Source organism: Tamandua tetradactyla, chromosome 6, assembly GCF_023851605.1.
Source record: "Tamandua tetradactyla isolate mTamTet1 chromosome 6, mTamTet1.pri, whole genome shotgun sequence".
Taxonomy (NCBI): domain Eukaryota; kingdom Metazoa; phylum Chordata; class Mammalia; order Pilosa; family Myrmecophagidae; genus Tamandua; species Tamandua tetradactyla.
The window spans coordinates 182,670,714-182,685,981 of NC_135332.1; the positions used below are offsets into that span (position 1 = coordinate 182,670,714).

The following is a 15,268-nucleotide window of genomic DNA, read 5'->3' on the forward strand; positions in this document are numbered from 1 at the left end:
GTAAATGTCACAGGTTGTTTAGCCAACTGTCTGTTGATGGACATTTTGGCTGTTTCCATCTCTTGGTAATTGTTAATAATGCTGCTATAAACATTGGTGTGTAAATGTCCATTTGTGTCCTTGGCCTCGTGTCCTTTGAGTAGAGACAGCATATAGATGGGTCCTGTTTTTTAATCCATTCTGCCAGACTATGTCTTTTGATTGGAGAGTTTAATCCATTAACATTCAGTGTTATTACTGCATTGGTAGTACTTTCTTCTACTATTTTGCCTTCTGGATTTTATATGTCATATCTAATTTTCCTTCATTTTACCTTTACTCATAGTCTTCCTTTCTACACTCTTCTCCACACCTCTCCCTTCTGTCTTCGTATCTGTCTCTAGTGTTCCCTTTAGTATATCTTGCAGAGCTGGTCTCTTGGTCACAAATTCTCTCAGTGATTTTTTGTCTGAAAATGTTTTAATTTCTCCCTCATTTTTGAAGGACAGTTTTGCTGGATATAGAATTCTTGGTTGGCAGTTATTCTCTTTTAATAATTTAAATATATTATCCCACTGTCTTCTCGCCTCCATGGTTTCTGCTGAGAGATCTGCACATAGTCTTATTGGGCTTCCCTTGTATGTAATGGATTGCTTTTCTCTTGCTACTTTCAAGATCCTCTCTTTCTCTTTGACCTCTGACATTCTGATTATTAAATGTCTTGGAGTATGTCTATTTGGATCTATTCTCTTTGGGGTATGCTGCACTTCCTGGATCTGTAATTTTAAGTCTTTCATAAGAGTTGGAAAATTTTCAGCGATAATTTCCTCCATTAGTTTTTCTCCTCCTTTTCCCTTCTCTTCTCCTTCTGGGACACCCACAACATGTATATTCATGCACTTCATATTGTCTTTCAATTCCCTGAGTCCCTGCTCATATTTTTCCATTTTTTTCCCTATAGTTTCTGTTTCTTGTCGGATTTCAGATGTTCCGTCCTCCAGTTCAGAAATCCTATGTTGTCTCCCCAAATCTACCACTGTAGGTTTCCATTGATTTTATCATCTCTTCTACTGTGTCTTTCATTCCCATAAGTTCTGTGATTTGTTTTTTCAGACTTTCAGTTTCTTCTTTTTGTTCTTTCCTTGCCTTCTTTATATCCTCCCTCAATACATTGATTTGGTTTTTGATGAGGTTTTCCATGTCTGTTCGTACATTCTGAATTAATTGTTTCAGTTCCTGTATGTCATTTGAATTGTTGGTTTGTTCCTTTGACTGGGCCATATCTTCAATTTTCCCACTGTGATTTGTTATTTTTTGCTGGCGTCTAGGCATTTAATTACCTTAATTAGTTTATTCTGGAGATTGCTTTCACTTCTTTTATCTATGGTTTTCTTGCTGGATGAATTTGTTGTCTATCTGTTCTTTGACATTCCATTCACCTTTTTCTGGACCTTTAGCTTAAGTTTTGTTTAACAGAGGAGAATTTTTCAGTTCTTGTTTTCTTGTTTCTTGCCCTGCTTGTGTGATGCCTTTCCCACACACACACACACACTTAGGAGGGTCTACTTAGATATTATACACCCCAGCCAGATTTTCCCAGACCAAACTGGCCTCCTATCAGGAGGAAAGAGTCACCTGTGTCAGTTTTCCCTGAGGGTGAGACCCAGCAGGTTGAAAGACTTTCCTGTGAAGTCTCTGGACTCTGTTTTTCTTATCCTGCCCAGTATGTGGCACTTGTCTGACTGCAGGTCCCACCAGCATAAGATGAAGCGGTACCTTTAACTTTGGCAGACTCTCCCTGCTGGGGGTATGGTGGAGACAGAGGAGAGGTTGTAGGCTGGTTTTAATGGCTTCAAATTACCAAGCCCTGGTGTCTGAATTCCTTGATGGAGGGATTCCTCCTGGGTGGGGCTTCACCCCTCCCCTGGGGAAGGCACAGGCTCCAGATAAGCCCCCAAAAGAGCTCACTTCTGCCTATGCCTGGGGCAGTTGCAGCCTGAAAAAGCCTGCTGCTGTATCTAGAGGCAGTTGAGCCTTTGTAGATACACAGCCACAAAAACCTGTTTCTTTCCTTTTTTTTCCCCCTTTTTCTGTCAGTCCTGCCCCCTTGGCGCCGGGGCAAAAATGAGCAACCTCCTCTTTGATCAGGTTTGCCTAAGCTGGGAGCCTATTTTTAGTAGTCAGAATTTGTTAATTAGTTCCACAATTGGCGTTTGATTGTGCCCAGTCCCTGCTGCTGGTAAAGTCCTTTCCTTTCCCCTCTGGGAAGCAGCTGTGGGGGAGGGGCACTGGCCACTGCAGCTTTGGAAACTCATGGTTCTGGGGGGTGCTCGCAGCCAGTCCAGCTGGTCCAGACTGGGGTACGCTGTGTGTCCGGTCACTGGTGTGGCCCCAGGAGCTGTTCTGTACTGTTTCTGGTTATTTAGTAGTTATTCTGGAGGACGAACTAAAATGCACACGTTGTTAAGCTGCCATCTTGACCCGGAAGTAGCCATGTTTCTTGAAGATGATTGTATAATGATAAAGCTTTTGTAATGTGACTGTGTGATTGTGAAAACCTTGTATCTGATGCTTCTTTTATCTACCTTATTATGGATAGATGAGTAAAACATGGATTAAAAATAAATAAATAATAGGGGGAAAATGTTAAAATAAATTTAGTAGATTGAAATGCTAGTGATCAGTGAAAGGGAGGGGTAAGGGGTATGGTATGTATGAATTTTTTTCTGTTTTCTTTTTATTTCTTTTTCTAAATTGATACAGATGTTCTAAGAAATGATCATGATGAATATACAACTATGTGATGAAAAAAGAATGTTCATGTTGTATGTTGATTGGTTTTACTAATAAAAATTTAAAAAAATCTTTCACCTCGCAATTGAGCTTTGGGATCTTATTTGTCTTTCACTGGAAGTTAATTTTACAAAACATAGTCAATTACTAATTCTCAGCTTGGTGGCACACTCAGATTACCTGGAGAGCTTTAAAAATGTACAGTATACAAGTCAAATCCTGACCAATTAAGTCAGCGCCTCTGTGGATGAGACCCAAGTATCAAATATTTTTAAAGCTATCAGGTGATTCCAATGTGCAGCAAAGCTTTTAACCCACTGGTCCAGGTACTCTGATTTATACAGGTGCTTTATATGGTTTCTGCTCCACTGCTTTTTGATGACTTGATAACTATACAAAGAGTGCCAACTGCTACTTGTTCTTCTGAGCCTGAAGTATTGAATCAAAGTAGGTTAACCAAAATGGTACAGACCCCATGGCATCTATTTATAGCTTGTTCGTTTTCAAGTCCTGTACAAATGCCCATTTACTGTTTTTAAGATTGGGACAGCATTTTATGCTTCTACCTTTTACTGTTTACTGGATGAAGAATATACTCCAATTTTAGAATGCCACTAAAGTACACCTATATGAATTGTATTACTCAGTATAACCAGTTCAGTTTATAGATGTTGCATTACATATGTGTTCTGTCACTTTGACAGTGGCTCTCCTGTTTTCAGTGTTGACTCTTGTCATTTGTAACTTCTAATCACCATTACTTCTCTTCCTTCCACTGTACTGCTTTTCTTTAGTCTTCTGTTACTTCTACATTTTAGTGTAAAAACTTAATTTCTAGATAGTGCACAAATATGGCCTTGAGAAAAATATTTAATAGAGATCAAAAATATTGTTCTAAATAGTTCATCTCTTCTTCTGAAATATTTCTTATGCATACATCTATTGCAAATCCTGCTCCACCTCACTCACTGGGCTATGATGTGAACAGGAACAGTGTTTTACTCAGTTTTCCATGAGAAGTATAATTAAACCAGAACCTACTACCTAGTGGACTCTCTAAATGTAAATTGAAAGAAAGCTGTAGCTACCTACACTAGAATTTAGGTTGCTTGTCCCAAAAGTGGGTATACTATTCCTTTAAAATACAGATTTAAATGGATATGAATTAGACACCAGTGCTTTTTTTTCTTTTCCAGGTTTGTATTTCAGCAGTCGGAAAAGTTTGCAAAGATAGAAAGCCAATACCAATTACTGAAAATAGAAACCAATGAGTTCCAAGAACTTCAAAACAAAATCAGTTTAATTTCAGAAAAGGTAATTATTAATTGATTTATTTGGGAGATTTTCCCATTTTTTCTTCCTGCTATTACCCCTCCCTACCCCAATTCAGAATTCTCCTGAATTTTTGTTTTAACTTTTTTATTGTGAAATATAACATACATGCCAAAACAAAACATTTCTAAGTACTTTTTAACAAGTAGTTATAGAACAGATTTTAAATTTGGTATGGGTTACAATTCCACGACTTTTCATTTTTTCTTCTATCTGCTCCAAGCCGGTGGAAACCTGCAGAAATATCAATTTAACGACTCAGCAGTCATACTCATTTGTTAAATCCTATCTTCTCTGTTATACTCCTCCTTCTCTTTAACTAATATATATACATAAAAGCAATAAATTTCAAAGTACATTGCAACAGTTAGTTATAGAACAGATTTCAGAGTTGGGTATGGGTTACAAATCCATAATTTTAGGATTTTACTTCTAGCTACTCTAAGGTTCTGGAAGCTAAAAGAAGTATCAGTATAGTGATTCAGCACTCATATTTGTTAAACCCGACCTTCTCTGTATAACTCCACCATCACCTTTGATCTTTCTCCCACTCTTTAGGGGTATTTGGGCTATGCCCATTCTAGCTTTTTCATGTTGGAATTCCCCTGACTTTTAGACTAACTCTTGCTGATGTTCCTAACTCCTGACTTTCATCAAAACAATTTAGACTCGATTGCATTTTGAAAGATAAGGATTATTGTTGTAAAATGTCAATATGTTTATATTGACATGATCTTAATTTTTTGTTTAAACATCAGGTATCTAAGGCATTGAAAATATGATTGATCATTAACTATAAAATTAGAATATAAGTACCATTTATTAGGGGGAAAAATCATTTCTCTTTACTTTCCACTTTGTAAGCATAGAGTCATTTAAATGAACACTAAAATAACATCTGTGTCTATGTTGTGTTTCTTTAACCTGCAAATGCCAGTTTCTACCAGATACCTTACTACTGTGATTTTGAGAAATGTGAGACATTTTTTTAACTTCCACGCCTCTCAGGAGAGGGTTGGCTGCATTCTAAAAGACATCATCATGTGGGCCTTACCAGGAACCAAGCTATCAGTGGGAAATATGCCTTGTTTGCTCATTTATTCATTCACTAAACCTTTACTCATTTTCTAACATAGACTTGTTTTTATGCTTGACACCAGGTGGGCAGGGATGTTATGAATAAAGATGGAATGGAGAACCTCAGGCAGGGGCTAGGTCCTTGCAGCTTCATACACAGAATGAACATATACTGAGAAGAGAAAAGCCATGGATGAAAACTATGCATCTGCTGGCAAGTGCCAGGAAATTCCATGGGGGATGAGCCTTGGGGCCTCTGGGAAGGCGCTTTGAGGAGTTGATATTTTGGCCTAAGGCTTAAGTAGGTTCTGATTGTAGTTGGAGGCACTCTAATCAGAAGAAACAAACTGACAGAAAAATTCCAGGAGTTAGAGGCTTTATATATACTTATTTTAAAGCCATTGAAAAAAATTTTTGAGCAAAGTTAGATTTTCTTTTTAAAAGGAAAAGTTTGGTGGCAATTAAAATGCTCTTGAAGCGGATATTTTAAAATATCATCATAAGGGCAGGCAACGATGGCTGAGTGGCAGAATTCTCATCTGCTGTGCTAGAGACCCGGGTTCGTTTCCCAGAGCCTCCCATGCAAAAAAAATGTATATATATACATATATATATATACATATATATTATCATAAAATCCAGGAAATATTCCACCTTTGCATAGCTATTTCTTGCTATTTTTCACCAAACCTGATCCTAAAGGCCAGCTTAATGCAATGGAGTGGGTGTATGTGTATACGTCACAGGACTTAATGTGGGCTCTTATCACCTTAACTTCTCTTGGCTCCATTTCATAACTTATTACATGAGAGAACAGGATTTTTTTTTTTTGACTCGCAGATTGGGAAACTACTTCCCACTAATGAAACCTGGAAGATTTGGCAATTTCCAAGTTAGAATGTAAATGTATTAATTTATGGTGATAGCTCTATCTAGTGAAACAATTAGTAAACAGGAAATTTCTTGGTGAACATGGATCAAGAGCAAAAATGTTGATAATTTGGGGGAATATTTCATCTGGGTTGGGGTAAGACTTGGAGAATTTCTCATTTCATCATTAGAATGCTTATGTCCTGTTATTAGAATAACAGGATTTTTATAAGGGTCAGATGAGATATAAGGTATGTGTTAAATTCTTTAAAAACTTACAAGCAGTAATAAATTTAAGGAATTAGTTCTTTTAAAAAAAAAAAAAGGAAAACTATTAGCCCAGCATAACTGCTAATTATTGTGGCATACTAGTCACCATATATTTATATTCACAGATTAAATCGTGAGACTTTTATGGATCTGAAAATTTGATCTTGTACTTAGGGTATAATGCCTCCAGATTACAAGTGAAGCTCTGCTAAAGAGCCTAAATAGGAAACTACTTTAGGCAAAGATAAGCTTGCCTCTTCAAGCTAATAAAACAACTAAACCTAACAATATTATCAGTGTATAAGTATATCCTAGCAGTTATAGCTAGAAGTATACATTAAAAATAATTGTTAAGCAAAGTTTCAGAGTGTTCTAGTCAGCAGGAATACACATTTTTCCCAGCTTTCACCTAGAACTTCTTCGGGTGTGATTGGGATGTGCCCAGAACACTTATGGCCATTCTTCTTCCTAAACATTAACGAACATGTTCTTTGTATCCTGAGACATGGGAACTATAAAAAGGCTTAAGACATGGTCTCTTCCTGTAAAAAATTTTGACAGTTTCCAAGCTTCTTCACCCGGTGTTCTAGTTTCCTAGAGATGCTGTAACAGGTACCACAAACTGGGTGACTTAAAGCAACAGAAATTTTTGTCTCACAGTTCTGGAGCCTAAAAGTCCGAATTCAGGTGTTGTTGGGGCCATGCTCCCTCTGAATCTGTAGAGGCTTGTCAAGAATCCACGCCTTATCAAGGCGTGCTTTGGCTTGTGGCACAACTCAGTCTCTGCTTCATTCACATGGCTATCTTCTCTGTCCGGCTTTTTTGTGTGTCCAAGTTTCTTCTTCTAAGGACACCAGTCATCCCAGATTCAGGCCCACCCTAATCCATTTTGGCCTCCTCCTCTTAATCAATAACATCTTCAAAGATCCTGTTTCCAAACACAATTACGTTCACGAGAAGGGGAAGTAGGACTTGAACATATCTTTTGGGGGACACAATTCAAATCATAACACCAGGCTAACTCGTCAGCCTGTTGAATAGTCAGATTTTGGCTTCTTCTAAACCTTAGTCTAAGCTTTGAAGTAAGGGCAGAATTTAGCTAAGCAAAGAAGAGGACTGGCATATGAAGAGACCCTGGAATTTAGAATTTTATCCTAGGAGTATTAGGAAATATTGCAGGTTTTGTAACAACTGTGTACCAAGTACATAGCAGTTTTTTAAAGCTTAATTTGGAAATGGCATATAGGTTGATTTAGTAAGGAAGTAACTGGAAGTAAATATTAATAACTTTCTCTAGAATTTTTCCCTGATCATCAAAATGTGGGTCAGGTGCCCAAATATAAGATAGTATAATAATTATTATTATTCTGTCATAGTGCATATAGACTAGTCTTTCTCCCCAGTTAAACTAAGTTGCTTAAGGGTATAACTCAGTTTTGTTCCCTATTATATCATTAACTCAGTGCTGCAAATATTTGATAAAGTAATGATAATTTCTAGGCCTTCCTGTAGTCTCTAAAGCTGTTACCTGTGTGTGGATGTAAACTAAAACTGGTCCATAATCTGGCCATTATGGATTTCAGATATGCATTTGGAGATGCCAGGGGTTTACCATAATTTACAAATGGTTAGAACATTTTTTCATTTGATGAGCATTGTCTCTATAAACTGTTGGGGTTTTTTAAATTCATTTTTGCCTTTGTGATATCTATAAGATCTGGTTTGGGTTCCTTCTCTGTAAGAAGTTGGTCAGTGTTTGTTTTTTCAGGCAGAAACACTCTCGCAGAATCATAGGATTTAGGAACAGTAAATAAATTATATAACTAAATTGAATTTTTAAAAAGCCAAATACCTCTAAAAATGACATCTAAATCACTCTTCATAGAGGAAAATATGCTATACTTCAGCCTTTTAAAACAGTATTTGTCTTTTGAATATTCCTCCTTGAGAATGCGCTAATATCTAGGATTATAAGTTCAAGTGTATGTTTTTCTAAATAGAGCTCTAATCTATTAATTTTGTTTAAATAGGTTAAAACAACTACGAAAGTAATGTTTTTGTCAGTATCATTCTGATATTATGACTGGGTATTTTAGGCATCTTCAGAATTTGAACTTAGCCCATTATATTCCCGATTGTTAAAGTATGTATCTCTGATGTAACAATTATTAAGTAGCCTTGGGAATTCTTTTGTGTTATAAATGCAGCTTGAGTCTACTGAAAATATCCTGCAGGAAGCTGCATCATCCATGTCTTTGATGACCCAGTTTGAGCAGGAAGTGTCCAGCCTCCAAAACACCATGCATGACATTCAGAATAGTGAAGAAGTGCTCACTCAAAAGATGCAGAGTCTTAATGAGAAATTCCAGAATGTTACAGATTTCTGGAAGAGAAGTCTAGAAGAAATGAATGTTAATACAGATGTTTTAAAAGCAAAAGCAAAACATATGCATTCACAAATTACTGCCCAAGTTAACTCAGCTGAACAAGGAATAAAATTGCTCACTGAAAGGCTGAAAGATTTGGAAGACAGCACACTAAAAAATATTAGAACAATAAAAAGACAAGAAGAAGAGGATCTTCTCCGAGTAGAAGAACAGCTTGGCTTGGATACGAAAGCAGTTGAAAAGTTAGAAGAAGAACAGCACGCTCTCTTTGCCAGAGATGAAGATCTGACTAATAAACTTTCTACCTATGAATCCAAAGTTGAAGAATGCAAGACACATTTACCAACAATTGAAAGTGCTATTCGCTCTGTTCTTAGAGTTTCTCAGGACCTGATAGGGACAGAAAAGAAAATGGAAGACTTGACTATACAAATGTTTAATATGGAAGATGATATGCTGAAAGCAGTGTCTGAAATAATGGAGATGCAGAAAACCCTTGAAGGAATTCAGTATGACAATAGTATATTAAAAATGCAAAATGAACTGGATATTCTAAAAGGAAAAGTTCACAATTTTGTAGCATATTCAAGTACAAGGGAAAAAGGGAATTTAGAAGAATATAATCTAGACAATAAAGGGATTGGCAATGATTTTTGAACTCATTACATTCATTGTGATGAACCATATTGTTTTATATGCGAGTTGATTAGTTCCATGCTTTTGAGTTGTTACGATATGCCTCACTTTATTGTCCTGCATTATTGGCATGTGCATGAAATCCACACAGTGGGTTATCCAGATAATCACGTTTATCTTTTTAAGCACTAAAACTTTTTTCATTTAAATCATTTATATAGAAAATTATCTAAAATATGTATTTCTGTACTTTCTAAAGGAGTTAATGATTTTTAATGTTTTCAATAATTCATGGACATCATTATGAATTTCACCTTTTATATTGAATCCATATATATTGATTCTCTAGGAGTTACTGAGGCATATTTACCACTTCACTAAATGACCTCAGCTTGCTATTTTTCAAACCTTGCATCTGTTTTTTATATTTTGTATGTTTTAATTCTGTCTAAAATAAAAGGTATAGCATATACAGGGGGAGGGGCTTTGGTATAAATTAATATGGACTTTTTAAAATCTATGAAGCCTAGGAAACTTTTTCTACTCTTTGTTAAGATTTTAATCTGTATTACAGGTATTTGTAAAAATTCTGTTTAAAATAAGCATTAAAATGTTATTATTGGGCGGGCCGCGGTGGCTCAGCGGGCAAAGTGCTTGCCTGCTATGCCGGAGGACCTCGGTTCGATTCCCGGCCCCAGCCCATGTAACAAAAACAAAAGAAACAAAATACAATAAAACAAGAAAATGTTTAAAGATGTTTCCCTTTCTTCCTTCCTTCCTTCCTTCTATCCTTCCTTCCTTCTCTCTGTCTTTCCTTAAAAAAAAAAAAAAAAAAAAAAAAAATGTTATTATTGATGGCCTTTCCTATGAATTAAATACGTGTACTTTAAAGTATAGACTTTTAGAATATCTTTGTATACCTGGAATTTTTTTTTTTTATAGGTTCAACCTGTGTTAGACTCTAGGGTTTGCTAGACATGTGACGTCTAGATAAATTAGATCAACTTACAATCAAAATACATTAACAAACTTATGGCCTATTTTAAAGAGAAAAAGCAGCATAATGATGAATTATGATAATTAAAAGAATGTCATTATTCTGTGTAATTGTAAAAAACTTATGACTGAGGCCCCCTTTATCCAGTGTATGGTAGATGAATATTGAAAAGACATGCATTTAGTTAACAAATATTTTAATATGCTTTCATCAACAGTAACAAATTTACTACACCAATACTTTGGGTCAGTAATAGGGGGAGTAAGAGATATGGGAGGATTTGGGTTTCATTTTTTATTCTTATTTCTGTTCTGGAGTAATGAAAATGTTCTAAAATCTGTCATGAGGATGTATGCACAACAATGTGATGATACTGTAAACCAGCAATTGGATACTTTGGGTGGTTTGGGTGGTATGTGAATATATCTCAATGAAATTGAAAAAAAGTCATTATTTTAAAGATTCTCCAAACTAATTAACTAATTACCCAACTAGATTTGTTTTACAAATTGATTTTATTTTTATTTTTATCAGTAAACTGATATATCAGGAGTGTCCAAGCTTTGTGTTGAAAACTGAGTCAGCTACATATGAAAGCTCTGTTCTGGCTTGTTTCTTCTTGGTAATAACTTCATTTTATAATGTGGTTTCTGTGAGATTAAACACAGAGAACTCAAAAGCAGTCAGGTATGAGAGGTGGTTGTGTCCAGATACTTTTACTCTCTAAATTTGCAAATTGTGGAAGAAATCTCAAACAGTCTCTACATTCAATTTAGGAAGGCTTGTGTAGACAATCATGGTTCATTAAAAAATAAGACTGTAAGAGTGCTACCTATTAAGGGACATAACATTAATTTCTGGAATCTTAACTTTAAATTTCTTGATTTCTGAATGTCTGGGTTCTTAACTGTGTGCACTGACAAAATTGTATGTTTTATTTTCATGTTAATAGAATATATCATAAAGTAAGCTTTGTTATTTCACCCTCATCCTATCAGACCAGATGTGGTCTTCTCTTTACTACTTTTAAATATGTTTTTGCTTACCAAAAGATTTGATTCAACTTTTTAATGAATTTCTGTGTTCTGTAGTTATGCTTACTAAAAGTGCCTGGAAACAGCGTGGCCCAGGTGCTCTGTAATGACCAGTATAAGGGAACTGAAAACAGCCCCCAGAAGTGTTACAGCTACAAAGCAGATAGATTTGTAGATACAGAAATTGTGCCTAATGACTAGAAGCCGTTGACTAAGTGTACTTCTGAGTGCACTTACTGTTGACTAAGTGTACATTTATATTTTATAATGAAAAATGTTGATTTTTTAATCTATGATTTCATAGTAACAAAACCTGTAAAATGCAATATTTTAATGGCATTATTTTTTATTATATTTTTTTATCATTATCTTTTTTTTTTTTTTTTGCATGGGCAGGCACTGGAAACCGAACCCCGGTCTCCAGCATGGCAGGTGAGAATTCTGCCTGCTAAGCCACTGTGGCCCGCCTAATGGCATTAATATCTCAGTCTAATTTTAGGCATGTTTGTGAATCTAGAATCTTGATCAAAGTTGATGTAATGTTATAAAACAATACTTTTTTTTGTCTGTTGTCAGACAAAAAACACTTCATTTCTTTATAGATTTACCTCATATTTATTTAGTGGACAAAAGCTTTGCTAATTCACTCAGCATCTTTTTCAGTTCAGCTACATAGCTATAAATTTAATATGAATCAAAATGTTCCATCCCAGCTTAACACAGCAGGGGAAGAGAGAACTAACATTTTGGAGTATATATGCCAAACACTGCTGGGAGCTTTGCATTCCTCATCACATCGTTGTCACCATCTTCATCACAACAGCAACAGCTCCTCCGCGTAGGTGTATCTGGTCCCAGTCATTGTGCAAGGGATTTACCATGTATTATCACTAATCCACACAACCACCTTGCTAGCTATCAGACCCATTCCATGGATGAGGAAATCAAGGCTCAGCACACTTAAGCATCCTACAATCACACTGGTAGGTCTGTCCAACTCCAGAGGCCATGGACCTTCACGGACAATGAGCCTGATGCTGCTCAACCAGGGGAGGAAGGAATCTGCTCTCAGTATTCAAAGAGCAATAATTCAGCCAAATGTGTTCTACCACATCACCCTTAAATGGCCAATGACTCAAAATCTGTAAGTGTGCCCTAAAATTGTTTGGGCCTTGAGTGTAATAAAGAATCAATAAATGTTGGGGAATAGCTAGAAAGCAATGGCAGAGAAAGAACCCTAGGCTGGAATATTTTCTAATCTAGACCTAATGGTGTGTTGTGGGGGACTTCAGTTTGGGCTCAGGTTTTTAATCAATAAAATGAGGGAAACGTACCAGTTCATCTCTAGCATAAAGTGGTCTTAAATTGGATAGATGAACAAAATTTCCAGGTCCTTTAATAAAGTTCAAAGATTCTTTAGTAAAGTTTTGGAAGGTAGACTGGACCTGCAGATCATTCCCTTCAACCATGCTGCTTGTAGATCCAGACGATATTTAACATTACGGAACAGCGTCTAGCTTAATACCTGGCATATCTGATAGGAACTTGAAGAATATTCAAATTACTAACCAAATCTTTCAAGCTACTGATAGACTCTAGCTTTTCTATCCATCTTAGGCAGATAGCATAACCAAGCCCTAAGTAATTTTTAAAAATAATTTAGTACAATTTTAAACTATATTCTATACAACTTTTAGACTATTACAACACTGTACTGAGTTCATATTTTAGTAAAGGTCAATAGAAGTTCACAGTAAATTGCTTTTATAAACTACCAAGGGAAACACTATCCTTTTAAGAATAAACTAAGCTCTTAGTGAGTTGTCTCAATTGTGTAATGCTATTGAGCTACATTTACTGTACTAGAGTAGATACATTGATAAATGATAACTGAGTAATGAAATAGATGAAAGTAAGCAATGTACTCCTTTCCCTTTAGCAAGTCTCTTTCAGCAAATACACTTTATTGCAAAACTTTCCCCTTAAAAATAAAACTTGGTTTTGCAATCAAGACTTGGTTTCCTTCCTTTCTGTGGGTACTCCTTAATATCATACATACAGCAACATTTTCATAAGCTAATTTCTCTAAATGTAGCATAAGTCTATTGAGAAAGCTCTAAAATATATTTTCAGATCCAACATATATGCTGGACAGGAGTGTTGTTACATTAAATTAACTGGTCTACTGCCCTATTTAAGTAGTTCATTGCAATTCTTTTGCAACTATATAGCTGCTCTTTCTTAAAACTCCATCAAAATAAGATTCTGAGCATATTAAATTTTTATTTGCATTACATAAAGCCAATTTATGTTAACCAAAATAAGCTCAGAAAATTAGCTAAATAGGCCAGAAAAATATAATTAAGAAAAGTAATTCATGTCATCCATAATAACGTATTTTGAAGAAATACACAGTTTTGGAAAAAAATGATGTTTTTAGATTAAACTACGTATCTGATTTTGTGAAGATGTTTTGTGGCCTTGCATTCTTGCTTTTTTTTTTATTCCTGATTTTCTTTTCTGAGTTTTAAATACTCTGTTTGTTGACATTCTATTTTCCAAACTATTAACTCCCTAAAGACAGAGACTCTTCTTGATCATACTGGCATATAGTAGATGCCCAATAAATGCTGTAAACCAACTTTGTGGTTATTAGTAGAAAACTATAAGCAATCTCCTACTTTAAAACATAGTACTTTCCTAGAAAATGAGCTGAAAGTTAAATGATATTATTATATAATATGATATTACATATTATAAATGGGATTCTCTTTTCCAGAGTAATCACAAAGTATCTGTCTTATAGCATAGTCTTTGGCAATGTATTTCTAGCATTTTACATTTGTCCATTAATTTATTTTTCTTTATAGTTAAGTATATAATACAGTCTTAAATTAATCTTCTGATTGAAGATAATATTCTCACCTATCAATTCCCATCTTTGTTTTAATTTCCAAATTTGTATTAAGTTTATGAGACCAGCCCATCTTATCATTAATATCAGCACTTTGATTTTTTCCTTTCCCTTTCAATTTTATTAACTGATAGCAAAATGCAATAAAATTTCAAATATTCAAACTACTGTAAATTATTCAACTTCCCCAACACTGCGACACACAAACCACCACCAACACAAAAGTCACAACTGAAAATATTGGCAGGTAGTTGGATGGCTCAAAGTGTTCATCAGCTGATGCGTCTATGTTAAACCAAGAGCACAATTTGAAAATATCAGTAGATAATGTATTGGAGGATGGGAGAGATGGCATTGAAACATGACATCAGATGTATTTGGAATCATAGAACTTCAGAGCCTTGGCAGGATTTTTTTTTGTTGTTGTTACATATCTGTCTTCTCTACTAAGCTACACTGAGGGTAATACCCTAGTTATAGTCATCTTTATGGAGCTCACACTTGACATGCCTACTGGGAACTTAAGAGTTAGCTGAACTGAATTATCCAAGGTCTCATAGATGCTTAGATACCCCAGAAAATGATTCCTAAAAGCACATACATTGGTAGTCTTAGACGTTGATCCCTTCCTGTGGCACCTGTTATAACACTACAAACAAGTTTGTGATTCAGAAGAGTTGCTTTGTTTACTCTCCAAATGTACCAAAGTTCAGCTAGAGGTAGCTTCCTTTCCCTTTCTCCAGCAGCTATAAAAATACATCATCCATTTGCACATACACAAAAAGGAGGACCCTACCTCATACCATAATCAAAAATCAACTCAAAATGGATCAAAGACCTAAATATAAGAACTGTAACTATCAAACTTCTAGAAGAAAACATAGGGATGCATCTTCAGGACCTTGAGTTTAGGCAATGATTTCTTGGTCTTTAGGCCAAAAGCACAAACAACAAAAGAAAAAGTAGATAAATGGAACCT

General features: G+C 35.4%; 1 protein-coding gene across 2 annotated transcripts in view; it reads left to right on the forward strand.

Moving 5' to 3' along the window:
* LOC143689094 (inhibitor of nuclear factor kappa-B kinase-interacting protein) overlaps nucleotides 1-15,268 on the forward strand; it is a 30,318-nt gene that overhangs the window by 10,507 nt on the left and 4,543 nt on the right. The window contains exons 3-4 of one of the 2 annotated variants that reach the window (XM_077167766.1): nucleotides 3,969-4,086; nucleotides 8,529-9,960. In XM_077167766.1, the coding sequence (XP_077023881.1) occupies nucleotides 3,969-4,086; nucleotides 8,529-9,365 (955 nt within the window). In that variant the 3' untranslated portion in view covers nucleotides 9,366-9,960. Of the gene's footprint in view, nucleotides 1-3,968; nucleotides 4,087-8,528; nucleotides 9,961-15,268 lie in introns of those variants that run through there. The other variant, XM_077167767.1, reaches the window with a different exon arrangement.